The 26,765-nt window shown below is 41.2% G+C and overlaps 1 protein-coding gene and 1 pseudogene across 1 annotated transcript; one reads left to right on the top strand and one right to left on the bottom strand.

The window, feature by feature from the left end:
* Positions 1–5,367: 5,367 nt before the first annotated feature.
* LOC146888962 (uncharacterized) lies at positions 5,368–6,500 on the top strand (annotated as a pseudogene).
* Positions 6,501–9,283: 2,783 nt separating this feature from the next.
* Positions 9,284–17,509, bottom strand: LOC114172679 (elongation factor Tu, mitochondrial-like). The gene is made up of 12 exons (XM_085666863.1): positions 17,447–17,509; positions 16,406–16,489; positions 15,773–15,840; positions 12,352–12,427; positions 12,183–12,275; positions 12,023–12,097; positions 11,475–11,579; positions 11,281–11,371; positions 10,954–11,159; positions 10,623–10,706; positions 10,118–10,201; positions 9,284–9,349 (listed from the first exon to the last, which is right to left on the bottom strand). The coding sequence occupies exons 1-12, from the start codon at positions 17,507–17,509 to the stop codon at positions 9,284–9,286; spliced, it is 1,095 nt and encodes a 364-aa protein (XP_085522989.1).
* Positions 17,510–26,765: the final 9,256 nt, after the last annotated feature.

Raw genomic sequence — 26,765 nt, 5'->3', positions numbered from 1 at the left:
TTTTTTCGTCTCAATGGATTCAAGGACCACCCAACAAGTGTAGACAAGGATAAACTTAAAAAATCTACCAACTCTAAGGGTTTATGTTTATCAACTTGGGTAATGTCAATGTTGATAGGGCAAATCCTTCATTGTAGGGAAGCCGAAGGATGGACTGTTTCAAACCATGTGCACACGAACGTCTCAAAAGAAAAAGTCAAGTCGTTATTCTTGATTAAACATTTGACTCCAGAAAAGCGTGACACCCCATTATTTTTTTCAAGAAGTGAATTTGATGATTTGCGAGAAAAACAAGTGACTCAAAATGTAACAACCTTTTTTATTTCCTTCCTCTCTTTTGCAGAGCCTGTTTATTCATATGAGGTGAGATGCATGATATGGATTAAAAAAACTATGTACATGCCACTATGACTAAAAACAACAATTGCAACGCAAGTTTGTGCCCAAGAGGCACTTACTCACTTGTATGTCGATGCGATTAAAGAGCACCATGCGTGATATGCAACTAATTAAAAACAAAAACCTACATGAGATGTAATGCGCCTTAAGAGGCATTTATTCCCATGATATGATGATGGAATGTGATACACTCATTTGGAAATACCATGCATGATATGTAGAGTGACATAATGAAATGCATGTTATATGCCTCAAGAGGCGCTTATTTTCATGAGATGTGATGTATGATATAAAAATGCTATGCGTGATTGCGCCTAAATAGACACTTATTCACATGTACATTAAGCACACAAACAGATGATGATTAAAGCAAGCAATCTCCCTTTGTGCTTAATAGAGGTTTGGCGCTTAAGGTCTAGGGTGAAGTACATGCGCTCACCGGGATGGTTCCCTAAACTCAAGGATCAAGGTCACTAGAGTTATGGCTCACTTCATGATATTTCCCACAATAGTTGGTATACAACAAGGAGTGAGAGTACCAAGGAAACAAGCAAACTCTAGTTGGGGTTCTCACAATGACCACTTGGGAAGTTCATCCACTGTGACACTGCTACACAATCCCCTCTAATTCTAAGTTACACAGACCCGGGTACAGGGCCCCACTCATGATATGCATAGTGTGTGTGTGTGAAGGGAGAATAATGCATACCCAAATCCCCACCTGCAAAACAGCCAGAAAACTTCCCAGGCAAATATCGCAATTCCAGAATATATACCAAAATAAGCAAAGTAACACACAATTAATCCAAGAAGCAAATATAGACAAGAATACACAAATAAAAGAAAGGGGAAAGAAAACATTAGGAAAAACACATCAAGTTTGCATTTCTAATTAAATGGCTTGACTCTTTAGCTTCCCCAGTGAAGTCGCCATCTGTCGCAATCGGGATCGCGACGGGACGACGAACAGAAAAAAGAAAACTGATTTAAAAAAGATTTGGAAGTCGCCACCATAGTTATTTTGGAAAACTATGGAAAACCATAAAAATAAAACAAGTCTGCGAAAAAACCAGATTTTGGATTCGGGAGTCGGTTACGCGTAGGGAAGGTGTTAGCACCCTACCACGCCCGCCCGAGGGCGGTACCTTTAATTAAAAATGCAAAGTCGATGTGATTTTCAAAATGTTAATTTTCCCCAAAGTTAATAAGACAATAATGCTAAAAAGAAACAGAAATATTTTTTAATTTTTGGGCCCGACAAGGATTGACCTTGGTCCTACGTATTCTCATTAAAAATGAGAAATCAGGGTTACGTAGTTCTTTAAAGATATTAAAAAAAAACAATTGAGAAAAAGATTTGATTTTTTAGAGGTGAACCTGACAAGGACTGGCCTTGCTCCTACGTATCTCACAACAGAGAATCAAGGATCACGTAGTTCTTAAAAAGACTTTTGTTTGAAAATGTTGATGTTTTTATATTTTGAAAATTTTATATTTTTTTGTATTTTTTGAATTACTAGAAAATACGTGTCCCACGACGCGGGCGGTCGGACAGACACTAAAAGGGAAAGAAAACTATTTTTGGTATTTTTGAAAATGAGTGTCACGCGGTGCAAGAGACCGGACAGACACAATAAAGAGAAAGAAAACTATTTTTGGTTTTTTTAGATTTTTCCATTTTTTTTGTAATTTTTAATAATTTTCAAATATTTGGTTTTTTTTGAAATAATAATAAAAAAAAAATGGAAAACGAAAATAAATGAAAAAAGAGTAATTAAATACAAGAAACAAATTAATTAAGAAGGAAGAAAGTGAAAAACAAAACATGGAGGTACATGAATAATTAATGAGAGGTACATAAAGTAAATGAGGTGTTTTTATTAAAGGGTGGGGTGCAAGAAGTAAAGCAAAAAAAAATAAAACACAAATGGGTGGTAGAGTTAGTGGACATGGGGGTGCAGCAGGTAGCAAACCAGTCAAAAAAAAGGGGTGTGATGCTAGCAAAAGTTGGAGGTGCGAGAAGAAAAGAAAGGAGGAAACAACACATGAGGGTGTATGAGATAAAATAGGGGTGCATGTGGTAATGGAAGGTTGAAGACCTGAAGCTCGTTTCTTTATTGTTGAAAATCCTAATTGACTAAAGTTTACTCCCTTGGCCATGGCAGCCTCTCTTCTCACGGCCATCATCATTACTCCAGTCTGCCACCGCACGCCCCCATCTCCGCTCCACCACACCACCGCGCCATACCGCAGCCAGCTTGCCGGCGACACCAGTCGACGCCGGAGACGTCGCCACCCTTCTCGGGGGCTCAGCCACTTTGTTCTCACGCACGCACTGAACGCCAAGAGGTTGTCTCCCCGCTGCAACGCTACCGGCAACAGCGGCGCCACCTCGAACCTCGACGGCGAGGGATATGCCGCCTTCACTCTTCCTCTTCTCAGGCACGACCCGAACGGTCTCTGCTCCGGCATCCAAAGCCACCGCCGATAATGCTTAGATCACCGCTCATAGCGCCATTGCCGCTGAAGCTTCGACTCACCGGCGGCGATGGTTTTATCCCCTTCCCACTGTTTTTCGTTTCCGATTTATGCTAGGTTGCAATGATAGATTTAGTGGTCTCGCTACATCAGTGGCTCAAGGGTGATGAATTCCAAGGTGATGAATGATGGTGTAGGAAGAAGATGAAGATGAAGGTACCAGTGAAGATGTGATTCTATAGAGCATAACTGTTTATGTTGTTCTGTGTGTTTGGGTTCTGGTTTGGTTTGGCAGCTTCTTGCAGGGGGAAGGTGATGATGAATATGAAATTGGTTCTGCGTACGATGGTGAAATTGCTACCGATTCACGGTGAAAGTATTGGTGGATTGTGAACGATGGTGAAGCAGGGGGATAATGATAATGGGTGTGTATGCAGGTTGCAGTGAGGTGGTGGAATGATGTGTGATTGGGTTTGGTGGAGAGAACGAGCGGAGAAACAGAGGATAATGGGGTGGTGGATGAAACTGGTTTGGACATGTGCTTATGGGCATATATGATTAGTTTGGACATGTGCTTATGGGCATATATGATGATGAGCATGATGAGCGTGAGGGAGTATAAACAAGAATAACAGTGGCTGAACAACGCTCAATTCCTAAACACCAGTATCAGGCCGTGGGCAAAACTACCAAACGTTAAGAAGTTAGGATACTTACCTTGATGATGAAACCCAACGCACCAATCACCTTCCTCCTTTTCCTGCCTTGGCACGCATCCTTTTTCTCCTCCGTTTGCCAAATCTCTTCCTCCAGTATGTTTTGCAATATCCCCCCTTTTGTTCCCGCTTATGGCATGTTATCAACTGGGCCAGTAAGTTGCCCGTGCTAGGAAGTTGTTTTTCTTTTTCAAACGGCTCTCCCCTTTCTTTCATCCTCTGTATTTTTGAAATAGCCAGCCGTTGCCTCCCAACCACCCTACGGTTGTAATCTGCATGCCAATGGCTGATGTCGCAGTGATCAGTTGTCATCTCCACACTTCCTTTTTCATGTCAAGACCCAAAATCAGGGAAAAGTATGCAAGCTGACGAACGAGAGTGGAAGGGTCAGCGGGAGTGTAGCGGGAGTGCAGCAGGTGCGGCAGTCTCAGCCCGGTTGACTTCAACGTTCATCATTTCATTTTTTTTATATTATTATTATTTTTTCTTTTTTTTCTTTTTTTAAAAAAACAAAAATAATAATAAAAAAGAAATAAAATAGGATAAGATAAAAATTCAAAATAAAATAAAATAAATGTAAAGTAAAACAACATAATAATGATAATAATAATAATAATAATAAATAAATAAATAAAAATAAAAAATATATATATATAAAAATTAAAGTAAGATAAAAATATTTATTCATACTCAAATCAAGGTTCACCTTTTTTGTATTTTTAATTATTTTTTAAATTAAAATTTTTATTTCTTACCCGGACGAAATTGGGTGTTGACACCTACGAAAAACAATTAGTCCTCATACACATACCTATTCAAAACATGTCACTATTTCTTTCTTATTTTAGTTCATAATCTTCCATTTACACCCTCATAACACACTATAAAACAAGTTACACCAACTCAACTTATAGTCATTTGAGCTTAACCAAGTTTGTCGAGAAACCATATACCTTGCATCGAACACTTTTCAAACCAACCTGCATCATGGAACAGGAACTCATCATGTTCAAAGGTTCATGGAAAGGCAACAAGAGTTGCTTCAAGTGAAGCTGGATATGATCCAAGGATGCCGTCGCGAGCCACCTACGCGAACACAACCAGATTGGTGTTGCGAGCCACCTCCGCTGCGACGAAACCAGAGCTAGCAGATGTCTCGCGAAACCAGGCTGCCACGACGAACCACCACACGTTGACGAAGCCACGCGTTGCAGAACCACTGCAAATCAGATCGACGACGAGGGCACTTTCTGACGCGAAATCCCCATCACTGCGGCGTCGGCCACCACGCAGCCACCTGTGACGAAAAAAGCTGCCCGGAGAAGACGCGAAACCAGACGCGAACACACCTACATTGCTAGAATCCTCCACCTCCGTTCCAAACAGAACCGCAGGCCACCGTGACAGAAATCGATGTCGATTGCGCCAATGCGACAGCCACCACGGTACCTGCAAAAAACCAGACCAGACAGACCCCCGCGAAGCAACCCACCGTCGACGAGAACGCAACTTCAAGAAAGGGTTCAGTCTTCTTCATCGTGATTTGGCCGTGCTCAATGAAGAAGAAGGGTTTGAAATCCAAGCGAGAGACGAAAGGTTAAAGAAATTGGGGATTTAGGGTTCTTCGAAACCCTTGAGAATCAGATTTGGGGATTATCTTGATTAGGGCTGCCAACATTTGGTGACTTCAAATTCGAAATAGACAACCTAAAAAATACGTTGTTTTTTGGTTGATTCTAAACAAAGCATTCATTCATCTACGATCACAGAACTAATGCAGTCTCTCAAGTCACACCATGCTGTTTCATCTTCTCTTTTCAATCAATTCTCTTATCAGTTTATGACATTCTTCCTCTCTTTCTCAACCAAAAGCCGTTGCCTACACTTCAACGAAACCACTTCAATAATTGATTACCTGAATTCCGACTTGCAGTTCTCCAGAACCCAATCCCTTTATGTCTCCAAACGTGTTTCAGGGTGCAGATTCCCTCAAAACCCCTTATCAGTGCTCACTTTCTTTAAACAAATAGGCTTTTCCCAAAGCCAGATTCTCTCCCTGATTCGTCAAAGACCCCAGATACTGTTTACAAACGTTGAGAAAATCTTGAGACCCAAAATTCAGCTCTTTCAGATGTCTGGATTCCAGGGTTACGAGTTATGCAGCTTCATTTCAAAGAATCCCTCCATTTTGACTCATAGCTTGAAGAAAACATTGGTCCCCTCAGTTGAAGCTATTAGGAAAATTGTCTACGACCAGAAAGATTTTATTCTTGTTTTGCACAGATGTGGCTGGATACTCCCAAAGTACAAAAGAATTATGGAGAATGTCGTCTTCCTGGAAAGTTGTGGCATTCTTGGGACTCATCTTTCATTGCTACTCAAACTTCATCCAAGGCTTTTCGTTGCACAGCGGTCTACTATTGAAAACAATGTTTCTCGAGCTGTAGACTTGGGTTTTCGTGAAAATTCAAGAATGCTTGTCCATGCAATTCATACATTAAGTTGTTTGAGCGATAAAACATTTGAGAGAAAGTTGAAACTAATTAATTGTTTTGGTTTTTCGAAGGATGAGGGCCTGCAAATGTTCAAGAGAACCCCGACTTTGTTTAGAACATCAGAGAAGAAGTTGAAAGTTGGAATGAAATTCTTCTTGCATACAGTTATGCTGCCCAAGTCAGTCCTTATTCACCAGCCTAAGATTTTAATGTACAGCATGGAGGATCGCGTGCTTCCTCGATATAAAGTCTTCCAACTGTTGAAATCAAAAATCTCTGCAAGAAAGTCCCCAGTTATATTCATGTGTTGTGCTTGTCTGAGGAGATGTTCTTGGACAAGTATATATCACAGTTCAGAGAAAATGCAGAGGAGTTATTAGTAGCATACAAGGGTCATTATCTGGAGGCATAACCATACCTTCAATTCTGTTTTTTCACTCTTCCACAGGGTTCTAATACTGAAATTATTTAGATAGTGTTGTGCATAACCATGGAATGTCACATTGTAGTAGTGAAGATGGCTCGTTTATTGTATCTGTTTATTGATTATGCATCTTTCTTTCCCATGGTAATTTGGTGGTCATAAGAACCTTGGAAGATCCACACGAAAATAAGCAATCCACTTTGACTGCTCCTTTAAAGAGGTATGCAGAGTATACTTTTCTTGATCTTGTTGACTTGTTCCCCAGCTGGGATATGCTCCAATGTTGAATTGTAAAATTAGCCTGTATTCATCTTCCAGCACCCTTGTTTAGCTTTTAAATCGCTGAGCATTAATTAGACTGTTTCTATGTTGTGAATTATGTAAGTTAATTTGATTAGTCAAATTTGTATGTGCGTAAGTAGGATTGATATCGAGTTTCCTTTTACTCCCTTCCACCTTCTACTATTAAGAGAGAAAAAATTAAGAAGAACGTGGGTTGCATTAGTAAATCTTAGGTGGTACTTGAAAGTTGAAACCATTGAGACATTATTATGCTGCTTTATTGTCAACGTTTAAGACTGCTTTTTTTTAATGGCTTTTCAATGAGGGACTAAAGGTATGCATCACTGCTTTCACTTGTTTATCACTGGAATATATTTGGTAGTATTTGAACTAAGCTAAAAAATGCCAAAATATAATCCCTTCAACTGCAGCTGCAACAAATCTTCTTACAATCTCTTTCCCTTACAAGATGGACCATTCTTTGCTGTGACAGTTTCATCTTGTCACCTTGCAGTGGCCCTCCAGCCCCGTCTTATGATTTCCTGACTCAACAGCTAAACCTGAAAACAATCAAAGAAGAGTTCATATTTTGTATATTAATTCTGATGCATTATCTTTGAAGGTCCGTCTCATGATATTTTTTATCACTCTTCTGCAGGGTTGTTATATTATAATAGATAAATATTACAAGAGACAACATATGTGTATAACGACACACATTAAAAGAAATAATTATCTATTTATTTTAAAAATCAAATAATTTTAAAAATAATCTTTAGAAATACATACCGTGGGTTAAATCGATTAAATATAGAATTCGAGCATTTTAGAGATTTGTATGAAGATTTTAAATTTAAAAAACTAATAATACTATTTAAGAACTAAAATAATAATTCATTAGATATTAAAGGTTAGAGTTGAAATATATTTTTATTTTTACGGTAAATCAGTTTAATACTTTAAACATAATATATTCTTTAATAATTTATTAAATGACCAACTAATTATAAATTCTAAAATTATAAATTTAATATAATAATAAAACAAAAAAAAATATTACTTCTCTAAATATAGGGAGCCCATTAACTATAATACAGTAACATTCGCAAGAAATTTTTTTTCTTCTAGTCTCTAAAATACGCCATTTCAAAGTATAGTTTATTGTTAACTCTACTTGGTTACATAGTGAACTAATTTTCAAGTCTTTTATTAATGGTGGTAAATTCAAAACCCCATTACCATTATGAAAAAGCAGATAAGTTCTTGCATGTGATTGTTAGGTGTAATAAAGTAGTTTCGAACCTTAGTGTAGTCAAAGTTCTCTCTAATAACAACCGTCCCACCTTAAAAAAACACTTACGGGAATCATAAAAGCTGGTCTAGTATTTTGAATTTGAGTCAAAATAACTGGTTCTAGAAGTGTCCAGTTTGGTACATAATGGTTTGTTTTCTAAAAGATGGTGGTAGTGACATAAATCAGCGGTGGAACCGGGAAGAGTAAATGGTATAAGAAAGAAGAAATCTTTGGCGTGAGTTGAAAATTAGAACTTTGTTTCTTTCGAGCTGCATGACTTGGACTCGCTTTCCCCCCCTCTCTTTCTGTCTTTTGTGAAAGAACATGACAACGTTAAACTATCTATTAACTGAGATAAATGTGGAAGCAATACTCAACCAGCAACGTTAGATTGAGATAAATTTAACTACGGTTGATACACTACACCATGAACATGCAAAAATAAAATTCCAGAAACATATTCGTTTTAATGTTTGGTATGGTAGGAGCCACTTACATTCTGGCTCTCTGATCGTAATTTAAAATTCAACAAGTGCGATGAGTTGTTTAATTTCCACATAAAGACACACGAATAATAATTACCCATAACCACATAAGCATCTTATATATATGGGAATGACGTGATTCTTGCAAGCTGCAACTGAATCTTTTGTTTATGTCGCCAATTCTGAAGAAGGGTCCTCTTGGAATCTGATACCATCTAGCTGCTCCATGGAAAACTCTCATGTTTGTGAGGGTGGGAGAGGAAGATACTGATTTTTGATGAAAGAGATAAATGTTTATGTTTATTTTTTTTTGCTTTTTATTATGATAATAACAGATAATTAAAACAGCAGTATACAATACTAACCATAGAATTATCAAGTACTTAAAGAAAATCTCTTCCTTTTATTTTATTTCCTTGAGAAGATTAGGACTAAGCCGTCAACTTTGGCCATGGTTCAATGTTACTGTCTATACATCAGTACTTGGTTGTTTTGGAGTTTGACACCATTATATTCCGTGGAAAATTAGAAAAAGCTCTTCTTAATCGCTGTTCAGAATCTTAACTGGATAGCTCCTACGAAAAACAATTAGTCCTCATACACATACCTATTCAAAACATGTCACTATTTCTTTCTTATTTTAGTTCATAATCTTCCATTTACACCCTCATAACACACTATAAAACAAGTTACACCAACTCAACTTATAATCATTTGAGCTTAACCAAGTTTGTCGAGAAACCATATACCTTGCATCGAACACTTTTCAAACCAACCTGCATCATGGAACAGGAACTCATCATGTTCAAAGGTTCATGGAAAGGCAACAAGAGTTGCTTCAAGTGAAGCTGGATATGATCCAAGGATGAGGTGGCGTGCTGCTAATCCAGCAGTAGAGACCACACGCGCTTGGAAGGGACAACATGGTCGTGCGGCGAACTCAGATAACACCTCACTTGATAACGATGAAACTTTCAACAGTTTCATTCGACGTGCCAAGGGTAAACTTAGAATCGTGTCCCACATCGGTCGGGAGCAGAGCAACGTTACACCTGTACCACTACGAGATGATGACGAGGCTAATGCTAGGGATAACCTAAACGACCAGTTTTCGAATTTTATCAAGAGTTTGAAGAAGAAGTTGAGAAGTACATCAAGCATGAGGAAGCATGGTTCCTTCAACAGACGGTGACCATTGATAAACCAGGGAACCTCAAAGAGAGTGATTTGACATGTGGGTCCATCCAATATTCTGTTATATATACTGCATGAAAATAAGATCCTAAGCCATGCAAGCATTATTATACTTTACATTTTTTTCTATTTCAAGCACAGTAAATGTGAAATGTTTATTTGGGGGGAATAATTTCCACTGGTTTATTGTTTGTTTGTAAGAAATTAATATACATTGATGTTTTGTCTTTAATGAAAGGTTTCTGATTAATCTGTAGTGTTTTTATTGAAAGAATAATTAATATCAGTTTATTAACAGGAAGGATCAGAGGGCAGCTATATATAGGAAATGACTCAATGAACATACATACCTGCATTAGACCCAACAGCTCTACTTCTTCACCGACTTTAAGGACGCCTTGTTCAACACGGCCAGTGGCAACTGTTCCACGTCCCTTCATCACAAATGAAAAATATAAAGCAGCTGAAATGATGGAAACCATTGCCCCCATATTTATTTATGTCCATACAATCCAATATATGTAATGAAACAAATGCAGATTTTGAGAGAACTAAGTGTTGAAAATAGAAATTTTGATATTCTCTTTAAGGAAAAAAAAAACAATTATATGAGACAACAGTTTTTAAAGCACTATGTTAAGATTTAAATTACCACTGCGTCATATCATTACAAAGAGCAAGGCCGTAACAAATGCTACCTCCTTTCCTTTTTTATTCTTCAAAAACCCTAGACCGAATTAAGAATTTGAAATTTAAGATTTTGAAATTTTATCCTTCACCTAACTAGAGATTTAGAAGAACAAGAAAGAATTTGTTAAAGTGACCACAGTTACAAAGATGGCCAGTATTATAAACATCTATTCCACATATGCTCCAGTGTTCATAATCCCATCTGCTTATGATGTTAAGCACATCAATAATTGCTGTAGTTTGAGTGAACTGAAAGAGCATATAAGGAATTTAAAGCAATTTTAACGTAAACAGAATAGTAATAAATAGTACTTCTTAAACAGTGTCGTTACCTAAACGGTGTTTATACTGGAGCAGATGGAAAGTGATAGAACATGATAAAAACACAAGACTTACATTACAAATTGTAACAATTTTATAACTGAGGCCATCTTTACTTCAATGAATCTGCTTTCTTCAAAAATTAACCCAAAAAATAAAGTTCAGGTCCTTTTACCTGAATTGAGAACACATCTTCAATTGGCATTAGGAAGGGCTTGTCAAGTTGGCGAACAGGGTCAGGAATGTATGCATCTACAACATCCATTAATTTTAGAATGGCCTGTCTTCCAATCTCGTCATTTGTACCCTGTAAAGCAGACAACGCTGAACCTCTAATGATCGGGATTTCATCCCTAGGGAACTTGTAGAAGCTCAGTAGCTCTGCAAAAAACATTATCATAAAAACACATTTTAGCAAACACAAAGATTACAGAATCTTAAGCAGGTTTATTCATTTTCTGAGCATGGACAAGAGAAGAGAAGCCTTAGAGAAACACCCTACCACGTAACTCCATTTCTACAAGCTCTAACAACTCTGGATCGTCAACAGCATCAACTTTATTTAGAAAGCAAACAAGAGATGGCACACCAACCTGCATAATACATTTAAAGATAAAATATGTCAATCTAGAAGTAAGGAGAAAGGTGTAGACGTTCTAGGTATATATATACAAACCACATCAGTAGAATACTTACTTGGCGAGCAAGAAGAATGTGCTCCTTGGTTTGAGGCATTGGTCCATCAGGTGCAGATACAACAAGTATACCACCACCCATCTGGGCAGCTCCCGTAATCATATTCTGAAAAAAAAAACAGACAATTATAAAGCATACAGTGAACAAGAATTAATTTGTTATTTAAACTAAATAAAACCATTAGATAAACCATCTAGTTAGTACATCAAGGCAAGCTGGAATGCTAAACCCACCAGCATTCATGGAAAATAGGAATCTGACAAATGCAGTTGTTGCCAATATACAGTGTAATCAATACCTATAAAATATATTTTGTTACAAATTAATCTACTTCCAAATTCCTAGCATAAATTTTCCATCTCATTTTAAAAAGAAGGTCAGGCTACACAAGCACCAAAATATGCTAAATTCCACAATTAACTATTATACAAGGTAAAATTGCTTAAATTTGTTCGCCACAACTTAGCCACCCAGCTTCCGTTAGGCAATTGATAACTCCAATAAAAAAAAACATTCTTAGAGAAACTAAACCAAATTCGAAAGCTTACTTTAACATAATTCGCGTGTCCAGGGCAGTCCACATGCGCATAATGTCGTTTTGCAGTCTCATACTCCACATGAGCCTGAAAACCGAAATATAGAGCAAGCATACATATCAACAGAAAACAACACAATCGATTGCAAGACCAAAAGAGTGCGATTCCATACCGTTGCAATGGTGATTCCTCTCTTCTTCTTTTCAGGAGCCTTGTCAATTTCATCAAAGGCCACAGCCTTAGCCTTCCCTTCATCCGCAAGCACCTGATCAAACCTAATTGAGTAATAAACACCAAAACATCCACCTCAACACACATTTAAACAAAGAGTGAATCAAGACCTTGGTGATTGCCGCAGTTAGCGTGGTCTTCGCATGATCCACGTGTCCAATAGTTTCGACATTAACGTGAGGCTTCCTGCAAAGTCAAACAATAAGATGAACAAAACAAGTAAAAGACATACTAATAACGATTACTATTACTTGTATATTTTAAATTTTGCGACGAAAAAGAGAAAGCGAGAGTGTTACGTTCTGGTGAAAGTTGCCATGGATCTCCACCATGGATTGGAATTGAAAGAATAGAAGGAGGTGGAGGTGGAGTCACTGGGAGTAGAGAGAGGAGAACGAGATACGGAAGAGTGGATTTAAGAGGCTAAGGGGAAGAGGCGGCGAGAAGTGGAAGAGGAGTGTCTGAGAAGAAGAGTGGCCATTGAAGAAGTGATGAGGAGAATGAAAAGCCCTAACTATGGAGTGCAGAGGTGAGGGTTTTAGGAGAAGGAAGACAAAAGCGAAGAGCAGTGAGTGCGAAGAGCGAGGGTTTTAGAATGGGCGCCCGACACCGACCCGTCATATTCGTGCGGCCCAATTCAAGCACTCTCATAATGTTTCGGAGCACATACATACTTCTTTTTTTCTGTTACAAATGTTTTTTTCTTCTTGCTCCGACAGAAAATATTTGAAGTGATTTTTATCTTATTGACTTAATTTAAAGTTTTAGATAAATGAATTAATTCGTGTCTGGTTTAACTTATTTAGTTAAATGGTATCTTTTGGTAAATTTTAGGTATATTTTATGAGAAATAATTCTGTTCGAGGTAGAAAAAATTATATATTAGGACAGGGTTATTCTGGTTCAAAAACTGACCATTTTTCTCTTTATTTTATTTTTTTTATGAAAATGCATTAACTTGTGATAAGTATAAATAAAATGAATAAATAAATTAAAAGATAATTTATGTAATATAGGTTTTACTTGTTTGTTTAGTATAGATGCTTTATATTCAACTTTTTTCATTTTGAGTCAACTCTAATTTTCTTTTCTTATTTTTTAAACGAATGTATAGATAGGAGTTTTATACTTTTAGTCGGTATTTCCTCTTTTGAATTTTTAAACGAATGTATATAATTGTTTCTTTGCTTAAAATCATTTGCTTTTGTCGATGAAATCATATAAAATAGTTACGTATTGTTGCTCTTTTGTAAGCAATAAAATATTTTCGATTTTAATGTTGTGATACTTTTCAATTAAATTTGTTTTTTAAGAAACTTTTAAAGGACAATGTTCTCTTTGCATCTTTTACTCCTTATCAATCTTTATTAGTATACTTTGACTTCAATTGAAGGGAGCCTAATGGTTGATTGGATGATTCAATTTCTATTTTAAACTCTCCATTGGTTGATGGAAATATCATGGTGAAAGAAAAAAGAAAAATTTAATGATGGGAAGTTGCTTGATGATGGACAATCTCTATCTTGTACTTCTAAGATTTAGTTTTAGACATGTTCCTACAAAACTTAAGTGCTCATATTTTTGCACTATTATTTTGGTAGACTTCAAGATTTAATAATTTATAATATTTTTGTTGATGTTAATTTTTATTGTATATTTTCTTATCATACATATTAATATGTATGATACAAAAAATATGTAATAAATATCAATATCAACAAAAATATTATAAGTTATTAAATTACAAATTAAAACTTGATATAATGTATCAACTTATATTGAACTATGGATTATTTATAATATTATATATTAGAAAAAATGGTTAAAATTGAATTCGGATATATATATATATATATATATATATATATATATTAATAAATAAATAAATAAAGGTTAAAGCTTCTAACTAGAACCTTCATCATGCAAAAAATTGTGTTAGGTGTACAAACATATTTAATATTTATTTTATATAACTTAAATCTATATTTACCTGTATTTTTCTATTATATTTTCTTTTTTCCTTTTAATTTACAAAATTATTATCTCGTTTTAATATGATTTTTATTTTATATGATGGTGAAAATAACTATTCTTGTTTTTGTTTTTTGTGTATAGCTTTTTGTTCTCGATTCATTTGAACATATACTTTGCTGGTTGGATTTGTTATTTTGAGCCAATTCCTTCGAGAAATTGACTTACATACGAATCTTTGAAAACATGAAACAAATTAAAAGTAGAAAACAATTTATAAAATGTAATAGTTTTGCTTCGTATTGTTAATCACTTTGATTATACATTTAAATTTAGCACGACAGTGAATTGAAATTAATATTATCATTTTTAAAAACACTTTATGAACAATATTGATATAGTACAATTCGGTTAAAATAGTATAGTCCAAATTAAAATTAATATAGTTTGATTCAAAAGTGTAATTAGAAAAAATGTTTGGTTCATAACAGTTGGTTCATATCGTTGTTCGGTTCACTAAATTCAGTTTAGTTTGTTAGAATAAAAGACAATTCAATTCAATTTGTTTGAATAAAATTAACGAAAACTTGTATGAATTAAATATAAAATATGTGACAATAATACTGACTTTGTATGTGGTAATGACACTTGCTTGACATATGACACTGCCATGTGTCATAATGTTGACTTGGATGTGAACAATTTTTTAAAATTTTTTAAAAAATTTTAAAAATAAAAAAAATAACGAAATGACACATGATTGTCGTTGTTCACTTTTGGTTAACAATTTAAATGTCGTCACAAAAAATAATCAAATTGATCATAATTTATACAAATTAATATTTTTTTAACTTAAAAAAATAAAATGATATTTTAACACATAAAAAAAGTCACATCAGATTATAAGAGAAAATTGTCAAAATATCATTGTCCTTCATAAAAATATGACCAAATCGAAGAAAGAGAAACGAAACTTGGGACAAATGATGTCTTTAAGAATAAAAAAAATAATATTCTCTTCCCCCGACCTCTTCACCTTTTATCTACAACTTCCCTCTTTTCTTCAGAATTTGCTCATTCCTCATGCTCATTGGAAGGTGTTGCGCTTTCCTATCACACAAAGGTGTTGTCTTCTTGCGGTGAAGTGTGGGTTGGCTTACGTTTGTGTGATGTCCGAAATTACCCATATCCTCGATTAATCCGGTTGGGCTGAATCCAGCCAAACCCGAATGTTGCTTAGCTCTAGGTGCAGAGCTGAACTTAGGGTTTTGTTGTTTGTTCCTTGGTCTTCTATCAATCCAACACATTTGATCCTTGCATAAACTTGGAAAGCTTAATAATTTAGGAGACAAACATGCTAGTTTATGAAAGCATAAATACAATGTAGGCATACACAAACTTAAACATAAAACATAAACCACAAAAGTGACTAACTCCTAATAAAGCAAATATTATTAAAAAAGTAAAACACCCATGTCACATCATAAAAATAAATAATTATTGTACCGTACCTAGCCAAAACTCAATCAAGTAAATAGTACACACGTCAAAACCACATACCATCTAATACCCGGACACCACCAGTACAAACCATCTAGGCAGGTAGCCGGCCGAAACCGACTACTTGTCTAGAAAGTTAGCCAACATCAATACCCTATCTTCGATAGACCCCTAAGACCTGTTTCAGGACCAGGCCCACTCATGGCCCAAGCTGGGGCCCAAGCTAGAGCCCAAGTCAAGGCCCAGCCCATGAAATGGTCAAACGTCATTAATGCTCTATAAATACACGTGGACCCCATCATTTAAAGGTACGCTTTCATTAATTGCTGATTTGACTCTCTGAGAGCTTTGACTTACTTGAGCTTCGGAGATTCTTCTGCAGGTAACCCCTCCTGGGTTCAAGCCGACATCTATCGAATGGGAAGAGGCCAACTGAGGAGATAGCGGACTACATGGTAAGGTGACTCTTGTGTCTGACTTCTTATTTGTTCTCTGCAGGAACAATTGGTGCCCACCGTGGGGCACGAGACGAACACCCTTAGTACCCGCTTTTCTCTGAAGATGGTTTCTACCCGCAGCAAAGCTGGAGCTAGCAAGCAAGTTGACGCTGGTCCCTCTGGGCCTTCTGGCGTCACCCCTGACTTGGCCGCCATCCTAGACGGCCAGATGAAGATGCAACAGGAACTCGCAGACCTGAAGAAGCGCAACGCTGAAGAGATGGAAGCGCTCAAACAAGAGAACTCCCGCCTCAGGAGGAGAATCGAGGCAGATGCCGACCTGAAGGGAAAAGCCAAAGAGACCTCTGAAGCCGTGAAGTCTCCGGCTTTCCAACCTACAGAGGAAGAAAGTGAATACAACCCCACCCCCCACACCTTCACCTCCACCCAACAAACCCCTCTCACTGCCACACACCCCCAACACTTCCCACCCGGTCACCCAGGGCTTACAGCACCCTCAACAACCCACATTCCCCACAACATACCCACTACTCTCCACACCGCATACGTCCCACCCTACAACCCCCCATATCTCCCCACAACCCACATCCCTCCTCATAACATCACCTCCACCTTCCCTACCATGATCAACCACCCACCCCCACCCCACATTCTCCCCCCCACCAGCCCAGACGCCGCCACCCGTTCACAGACTTTATCGCTAACACCCCTCTCCCAACCCAGTGGGAACCATTCAACCTCGATCGCTACACTAGCGAAACCGACCCCGATGAACACCTGAAAGTTTACATCACACACGTCGCCCTGTACACATCCCAGGACGCAGTCTTCTGCAAAGCTTTCCCCACAACACTTAAAGGCCCCGCCCTAGAATGGTTCACCACCCTCCCACCCTACTCCATTGATAACTTCGACACCCTTTCCCACATGTTCTCCACACATTTCGCCGGCAGCCGCCCTCACCAAACCACCACCATGTCCCTACTGGGCATCAGACAGGAACCCAATGAACCACTCAGAACATTCATCGACCGCTTCAGTAAAGCAGCCCTTCGCACACCACACCTTAACCAGGAAATGATACTCCAATGCATGACCCTCACCCTGCAACCCGGACCCTTCGCTAACAACGTCTACCTTCACCCACCCACCTCCATGCACGAACTCAAGCTGCGTGCCGCTGACTACGTGCGCATGGAAGAAATGCAAACCCTTCACACCAAATTCTGCAATGACTATGCCGCCAACACCTCCACCCCCAATTCCAACCCCGTACCCAATCCCACCCCACAGCCTCACCCGCGCCCCGATACCCGTCCACGTGAACCCCGCCAACCATGTTTTACCAGGTACGCCCCACTCACAGTAGCCCGCTCCCGCATCCTTGACGAAGCCCTCCAGGCTGACCTCCTCCCCCCACCACGCAAAACAACCACCCCTCCTAACGCTGACATGACCAAGTATTGTCGATACCACCGCAATCACGGTCATACTACAGAAGAGTGCAAAGCGCTACAGGATAAGATCGAAGAACTGGTACGCGCCGGCCACTTTCGCCGCTTCATCCGTAGAGATGACCACACCTCCTCCCGAACCCACCACCCTCCACGACACGACCACAGACGACAACTAAGCGGCGTCACCCACAATAACCAACCCACCCAACCCAACGACCAACAATCATAGCCCGCCCACACCAACATCACCCCTGTCGACCCCCCCTTGCGAGGTACTATTAACACCATCTCCGGTGGCTTCGCAAGCGGCGGCTCCACCTCATCTGCCAGAAAGAAACACCTCCGCCACATACAATCTATCAACCACATCACCCAATCCCATCACAGACGATGTATGCCCCCTATCGTATTCACAGATGATGACTTTCACGGCCTCGACCACCAACAAGACGACCCCATGGTCATCACAGTTGAAATCGAAAACTATGCCCTTAAAAAAGTACTGGTGGATCAAGGCAGCTCAGTTGACATCCTCTACTGGGCCACCTACCAAAAATTACAACTCCCTGACACCGCTATGATCCCATATGACGAGCCCATATACGGCTTTTCCGGCGAACAAGTATCTACCCGCGGCTACATAGACCTCCATACCGTCTTTCGGGAGGGAACCCAAACAAAAACAATCCCAATCCGCTTCCTAATAGTCGACGCACCCACATCCTACAACATACTCTTGGGCCGTCCTTCCCTCAACACCCTCGGAGCAGTCGTCTCCACCCCGCATTTGGCCATGAAGTTCCCAGCACCATCCGGTGACATCTTAACCATCCACTGTGACCAACGTTTGGCACGCGAATGCTACATGGCAAGCTTAAGGCCCCAACTCCCAATCCAACAGACAAACCACATCGCGCGACCACCTAATTCCCGCATAGCCTTATCCGGCGAAGACCTTGACCCCAGAATAGGCCGAGATGCTCGCCTCGAACCAGTCGAGGACACAACCCCCCTGGAACTCCCCAACGACCATTCCATCAACTTGGGCACTGGTTTAAGTCTTGACGAGCGTGCCACAATTACACCCATCATCACAAACAACACGGATCTCTTCGCTTGGTCAGCCGCCGACCTCCCAGGGGTAGACCCTAACATCGCATCCCACAAGCTCTCGGTATACAAAGAAGCCCGCTACGTATCTCAGAAAAAATGCAAACTTGGTGAAGAACGTAGACAGGCAGCCAAAATAGAGGCCGAGAAGTTGCTGAGCGCAGGATTCATAGATGAGGCGCATTACACCACCTGGCTTTCTAACGTTGTCTTGGTGAAGAAAGCCAATGGTAAATGGCGGATGTGCGTAGATTACACAGATCTAAACAAGGCATGCCCTCGCGACGCCTACCCCCTACCCAACATCGACCGCCTTGTAGACGGCGCGGCAGGAAATAAAGTACTCAGCTTTTTGGACGCATACTCAGGCTATAACCAAATACCCATGGCCACAGCAGACATGCACAAGACCGCCTTCATCACAGATGATGCCAACTACTTCTATAGAGTCATGCCCTTCGGCCTCAAGAACGCTGGGGCAACCTACCAGCGGCTAATGGACAAAGTCTTCAGCCACCTCACAGGACACTGTGTCGAAGTCTACGTTGATGACATGGTCGTCAAATCCCCAAGCCATCATCAACACGCTATAGATTTAGAGGCGGTTTTCTCCGCATTGCGCCAGTACAACCTCCGCTTGAACCCTGAAAAGTGCGTATTCGGCGTGGACCGGGGTAAATTCCTCGGTTTCATGTTGACCCAGCGCGGCATAGAGGTTAACCCCGAAAAATGCAAGGCCATTATCGAGATGCGTAGCCCCACCACCATCAAGGAAGTACAGCGACTAATTGGCCGCCTCACGGCCATATCTCGCTTCCTACCTAAACTAGCAGAACAAACTCAACCCATAATTCAGCTCCTAAAGAAATCTGCCCGGTTCACGTGGACTGAAGATTGTGAACAAATCTTCCTCAAGCTCAAAGCATCCCTAACCTCACCCCTCATCCTTTGCAAACCTGACACCAGCCAACCCCTGCTGGTATACATCACGGCCACCAATCACACCGTCAGCGCTGCCCTTGTCCAAGAAGCAGAAGGCACCCAACACCCTGTTTACTTTGTAAGCAGGACACTCCAAGACCCAAACCAGATACCAAATGGTAGAGAAACTAGCCCTATCCTTGGTCCACGCCGCACGCCGCTTACGTCCATATTTCCAAAACTACACCATAACCGTCAAGACCGATTATCCAATCCAGAAAATATTGCAAAAACCAGACTTAGCCGGGCGCATGTCGTCATGGGCCGTGGAGCTCTCCGAATTTAACATCCGCTATGAACCACACGGCCCCATCAAAGCCCAATGTCTCTTGGACTTTGTCAACGACCTACAACAAACACCTATCGAGGACCAATGGACGCTTCATGTAGATGGCTTCTCGAACCCAAGGGGTGCAGGTGCCGGCATCGTACTGGAAGGCCCCAACGACATCCTCATTGAGAAATCTCTTCATTTTGCTTTCAAAACATCGAATAATCAAGCTGAGTACGAAGCTATCCTGGCCGGTCTCTCTCTAGCCCGAGAAGTAGGCGTCAAAAAGCTAACATGTAAAACCGACTCCAAACTCACAGTAGGTCATCTGAACGACGAGTTCCAAATCAAAGACCCCGTCCTCCAACAATATTACCATTTGGTACGCGCAATCATCTAATCCGCCTTCGAACTAGTCCGCGTCGAACACATACCCAGAACCGACAATGTCAGAGCCGACATCCTTTCCAAATTAGCCAGCACCAAACTCAAAAACCGCAACCGGTCCTTGCTACAACAAACACTATCCGCACCCTCCGTCACACACACTTGCCAAACGTTAACTCACACCCCATCAGACAATCTCACCCCTACCCAAAACTCAAACTGGACCACCCCTTACATTCAATACCTCAAAACTGGCAACCCCCCGGCCGACGCGGACAAAACTTGGCTGGCCAAAGCCGCCAGGTACACTATGGTACGCGACGATCTCTACAAACGCGGATACGGCCAGCCCCTACTTAAATGTGTCACGCCAGAACAAGCCCAGTACGTCATTAAGGAACTACACGAAGGAATCTGCGGTTATCATTCAGGCGCGCGCACCATGGCCACAAGAATTCTCAGAGCCGGATACTTCTGGCCTACAATAGAGGCGGACTGCCAAGACTACGTCAAAAAGTGCAAACCATGTCAGAAGCATGGCAACCTTATACATAAAAAACAAGAACAGCTACATCACATATTATCCCTCTGGCCATTCGCTAAATGGCGAATGGACATCCTAGGCCCATTCACACCCGGCAAAGGACAGGTTAAGTTCCTAATCGTAGCCGTCGACTACTTCACCAAGTGGATTGAAGCCAAACCATTGACCACTATCACGGCCCAGCAAGTCCAGCAGTTTGTGTGGAAGGACATCATATGCAGATATGGTATATCGCATACCATCATAACAGATAACGGCCGACAATTCATTGACAAAGAACTAGCCAAATTCTACACCGGTTTGGGCATCAAACATATCACCAGTTCAGTAGAACACCCACAAACCAATGGGCAGGCGGAAGCGGCAAACAAAGTTATCCTCGTGGAACTGCGTAAAAGATTGGATACCGCTAAAGGCCGATGGCCAGAAGAGTTAATTGAAGTACTATGGGCCTACAGATGCACCCCGCAATCGTCAACTAACGAATCCCCCTTCAGCCTGGTCTACGGCGCAGACGCCATGATACCGGTAGAAATTGGCGAACCATCCCTGCGCCGAGAACTATACGACCCAGCTCATAACCACCAAAACATGGCCTTGCATCTCAACCTCCTTCCCGAACTCAGAGAAAAAGCCCAAATACGCAATCTCGCCGCCAAACAACGAGCCGCCAGGAAATATAACGCAAACCTGCACCCGTGTTCGTTTGTCATAGGAGACTTAGTATGGAGAATGGCCAGCAGTGCTAGAAAGAAGGATGGCAAGTTCTCCGCCAATTGGGATGGCCCATACCGCATACGAGAAGACACAGGAGGTGGGGCTTATCGCTTAGAACAACTATCTGGGGAAGAAATCCCCAACACATGGAATGTATCCCACCTCAAGTTTTATTTCAGTTGAACATGTATCATAAGCGGATCCATACTTGTAACCACGGGTGTACTCTTTTTCCTCACTTGGTCTTTTTTCCCTAAGGAGGGTTTTGGCCAAGGAGGTTTTAACGAGGCACCCCCATTTGAATAAATAAAATGAGTGGTTCCCTATTTTATGACTCTATACTACTTCACTCGTGTTTGATTCGTTTAAGTTCCCCACCCTTACCACAAGTAAGCGGCCTGGGTCGAACACCCTTCACTCGTGTTTGATTCGTTTAAGTTCCCCACCCTTACCACAAGTAAGCGGCCTGGGTCGAACACCCTTTACTTGTGTTTGATTCGTTTAAGTTCCCCACCCTTACCACAAGTAAGCGGCTTGGGCCGAACACCCTTTACTTGTGTTTGATTCGTTTAAGTTCCCCACCCTTACCACAAGTAAGCGGCCTGGGTCGAACACCCTTTACTCGTGGCTAACATACAAACGCCAACAATGTTCCCCTAGTTAAATACGCATACAACACAACATATCGCATATTCCTATCACATTCTATCATCAAACAACCACAAAACATATATATCCACAAGATGCATCACATTAAAAACAAATCAAAATATTGTACGAGTTATTACAGACTTAGGATTCATTGCGAAATAGAACAATATAAAAACTACATCCTAAGCTGCTTGGTTGCCATCACCCTCCACGGTCACATCCGCATCTTTCTCTGCCTCGGCCGCCTCATTCCCAACCTCTTCCCCACCCTCTTCATCCTCCCCTACCAGCTTTCCACCAACCACATCTTTATCTACATCAAACCTTGAATCCAGTGCATCCACATCCTTATAGAAGAAGGCCGCCTGCCGCAACCCCTTCTCAAAGCCATTTATATGCTCCTGAATAACACTGTTCTTCAGGTCATCCAACTCACCGACAGCCCCATCATACTTGTCCTTTAGATCCTCATAGTCCTCTTCCAGCTCCCCTATACGCTTATTCAATTTCTCCTCAGAATCTAAACAACGGACCTTCCAAGACACCAACCTCTTCCTCTCAGCTTCCCACCCTTCCTTCTCCTTCTCCAACGCCGCCTTCTCCTCCGCCAACTTGTCCACCTTACCCTGCAGCTCCCCCACCTCCTTCACTTCCCTTCTGTAAAGGGACCCCACACGCCTACCCAACACCAATGCCTTACTCCCAAATTCAACCATGGTTCTCACAATATGATCAACCTCCATATTGTCAATAGAGTTCACAACAGTATCGGGCAGGTTGATTGAGATGTCCTTCCGCACGGATATCTCCAGCAACTCAATTAGCCCGGCCTCCGGCAACTTCTCCCCGCTGGCCGATCCCGCCCCATCACCTGACCCGAGGATAGCTGCCCTTATCTTCTTTACATCCTTACCCTTCCCAGGTCGAGGCGGAAGCTCAGCCCTCCTCTTCGTGCCGCCATGTACATGCACTTCCACCACAGATTCCTGCAGATTGGGAACACCAGCTTTCCCAGCCTCCTTAGCCTTGGCGGCCATCTCCTTCCTCAGTGCCTGAAAGAGCGCCAAGTTCTTCTTGCCAGATTGCGCCATATGCCCTGCAATAACATATCACAACTCGGATCAAAACAACTTAGCATCATTAACACAACTTAAGTAATAAACAGATACCTTCAATATCTATAATCGGATGCACCGAATTATAAACCCTAACTAAGCCCTTAGTGGGCAACTTATCCACAAATCTTAATAACATCCCAACCACCTCCTTGTCTCCGGACGACCACTCCTCCACTCCCATATCCTTGTAACGCGAAGGGTTATTGGTCCAACTAAAAGGGAATTTTGTACTCCCATCCGCATTCAGAAAATACTGCTCGCCTCCCTCCTTCACTACAACTTTGAAGTATCCGTCCTTGAAGTGCTTGAAAGATTGGGAGAATGCATCCAATCTGCTAATGCTAGGACGACTGATCAATGACAGCCAGGTAGCCAGCCTCCGGGGTCTAGTATCATAAAAATATAAGAACGCATAGGGTGAAGGCTCCAAGTACAACGACTCGCACAGAATGCGGAAGGCCTGTAAGTAAGCCCAACTATTAGGGTGTAGCTGAGTAGGCGCCACATTCAGAGCCCGCAGCACGCCCATAGTAAAGTCGTCGAAAGGTAGTCGTATATGAAGCTGAGAAAAATGGCACATGTACATATAAAAGAACTTCTCGGTAGCCCCTTCTTGCCCGTGGCATACCCGGTCGATAGCGCTCACTCTCTCCAATGAGACAATATCTCCACTAACCCCTCTAGATATGACGGGTGTGCAGTTAAGCCAAGAATTCAGCAGACGAGACCACCTAAACAGTGATGACTGATCACAAACATCGGATGCAACCCACGCATAACCGCCCTTAGCCGGCCAGTTACTCTCCTCCAGCTCTTTAGGAGGATCTTCTCGGACCTCCCTCACCACCTCCATTGGCACCCCGCTTGTGCTAACTCCAGCACTCACACCCTCTCCACGAAGCCGGTCATCTCTACTCCTATCCGACTCAGTACTTTGACTACTACTAGACGTAGATAACGATGAGCTATCGCTACTAGACATACCTGTTTGAGTTTTTACGGAAAGATGTCGGCGGAATTTGGGAACTAGTCGGACAATATGATGCGCACAAGATCTCTGATTTCGAAACTCGCAAATGAACCAAGTGAACCCTCAGCTGCTTTCAAACCCATATTTATAGTCCACGATCCCAAACGACTTAAACCCTTCCCGCCAAAATGAAACCCCAGACCAATTGACACCATCATTATGAAAGATATGACATATAAAAAATGACGGCGCCAAAAGTTTAACGATGTGACCACCTGACGCCCTTTCACCTACCTTCTGACACTTCCAAGCCTTAACACTGTTCACCACACTTAAAGGCTGGGGGACTGGTGTATCACACCTAGCCGGTTTTGCTAGTTCACCAACACATGTCATCCTTGACCGACAACCCATATCGGACAAGGCTGGGGGACTGGTGTATCACACCTAGTCGGTTTTGCTAGTTCACCAACACATGTCATCCTTGACCGACAACCCATATCGGACAAGGCTGGGGGACTGGTGTACCGTACCTAGCCAAAACTCAATCAAGTAAATAGTACACACGTCAAAACCACATACCATCTAGTACCCGGACACCACCAGTACAAACCATCTAGGCAGGTAGCCGGCCGAAACCGACTACTTGTCTAGAAAGTTAGCCAACATCAATACCCTATCTTCGATAGACCCCTAAGACCTGTTTCAGGACCAGGCCCACTCATGGCCCAAGCTGGGGCCCAAGCTAGAGCCCAAGCTGGGGCCCAAGCTAGAGCCCAAGTCAAGGCCCAGCCCATGAAATGGTCAAACGTCATTAATGCTCTATAAATACACGTGGACCCCATCATTTAAAGGTACGCTTTCATTAATTGCTGATTTGACTCTCTAAGAGCTTTGACTTACTTGAGCTTCGGAGATTCTTCTGCAGGTAACCCCTCCTGGGTTTAAGCCGACATCTATCGAATGGAAGAGGCCAACTGAGGAGATAGCGGACTACATGGTAAGGTGACTCTTGTGTCTGACTTCTTATTTGTTCTCTGCAGGAACAATTATAAATATATTTAAATAATGGTTTAACACATCTCAAGACATCTAATGCATCATCAATATTATTTGGACAACAATATAAATAATATTAACTACTAAGAATATTTTGTTGTAACGACTAAACATTGATAATGAAGTATGTCAAACAACAAACCCATCTTATTCATCTTTGGATTGATTTATCATCAACCAAAACAAAACCTTCTAATTATCACATTTTACCATCACATGTATGTAATCTGGCCAAATATTAATTTTCTTTTGGAACAACCAATATTCGCATGATATACATAAACACTGATGTTTAACATTTTTCACTAACTATGATCATTAACTGCAAAAAGTATTAAACTTGAATATTTTGTTAACTTCTTGATTTAATTTACTCACAAAAAATATTAAACTACCAAAACATTGAATATTTTATTTATACTGAAACTAAATATTTATAGGTATTTATTTTAATACAAAAATTTTATCAGGTTTTTATCTTCTCCCACGCGCATGAACTAACCCCTAAACGGAATCTCTGCCGGCACACTTTAGAGCAAACCACAGCCATTGACGGCCAAAAAAAGGGCCTGGAAAATCAAATTGCCGCTTGCGAAGCCGTCGTCCCGAACCAGATCGCCGCCGTCGCGAGCCACCTACGCGAACACAACCAGATTGGTGTTGCGAGCCACCTCCGCTGCGACGAAACCAGAGCTAGCAGATGTCTCGCGAAACCAGGCTGCCACGACGAACCACCACACATTGACGAAGCCACGCGTTGCAGAACCACTGCAAATCAGATCGACGACGAGGGCACTTTCTGATGCGAAATCCCCATCACTGCGGCGTCGGCCACCACGCAGCCACCTGTGACGAAAACAGCTGCCCGGAGAAGACGCGAAACCAGACGCGAACACACCTACATTGCTAGAATCCTCCACCTCCGTTCCAAACAGAACCGCAGGCCACCGTGACAGAAATCGATGTCGATTGCGCCAATGCGACAGCCACCACGGTACCTGCAAAAAACCAGACCAGACAGACCCCCGCGAAGCAACCCACCGTCGACGAGAACGCAACTTCAAGAAAGGGTTCAGTCTTCTTCATCGTGATTTGGCCGTGCTCAATGAAGAAGAAGGGTTTGAAATCCAAGCGAGAGACGAAAGGTTAAAGAAATTGGGGATTTAGGGTTCTTCGAAACCCTTGAGAATCAGATTTGGGGATTATCTTGATTAGGGCTGCCAACGTTTGGTGACTTCAAATTCGAAATAGATAACCTAAAAAATATGTTGTTTTTTGGTTGATTCTAAACAAAGCATTCATTCATCTACGATCTACGATCACAGAACTA

Source organism: Vigna unguiculata, chromosome 1 (assembly GCF_037176805.1).
Source record: "Vigna unguiculata cultivar grain cowpea cultivar isolate G323 ecotype 2 chromosome 1, ASM3717680v1, whole genome shotgun sequence".
Classification (NCBI taxonomy): domain Eukaryota; kingdom Viridiplantae; phylum Streptophyta; class Magnoliopsida; order Fabales; family Fabaceae; genus Vigna; species Vigna unguiculata.
This window is presented reverse-complemented; position numbering and strand designations above follow the sequence as displayed.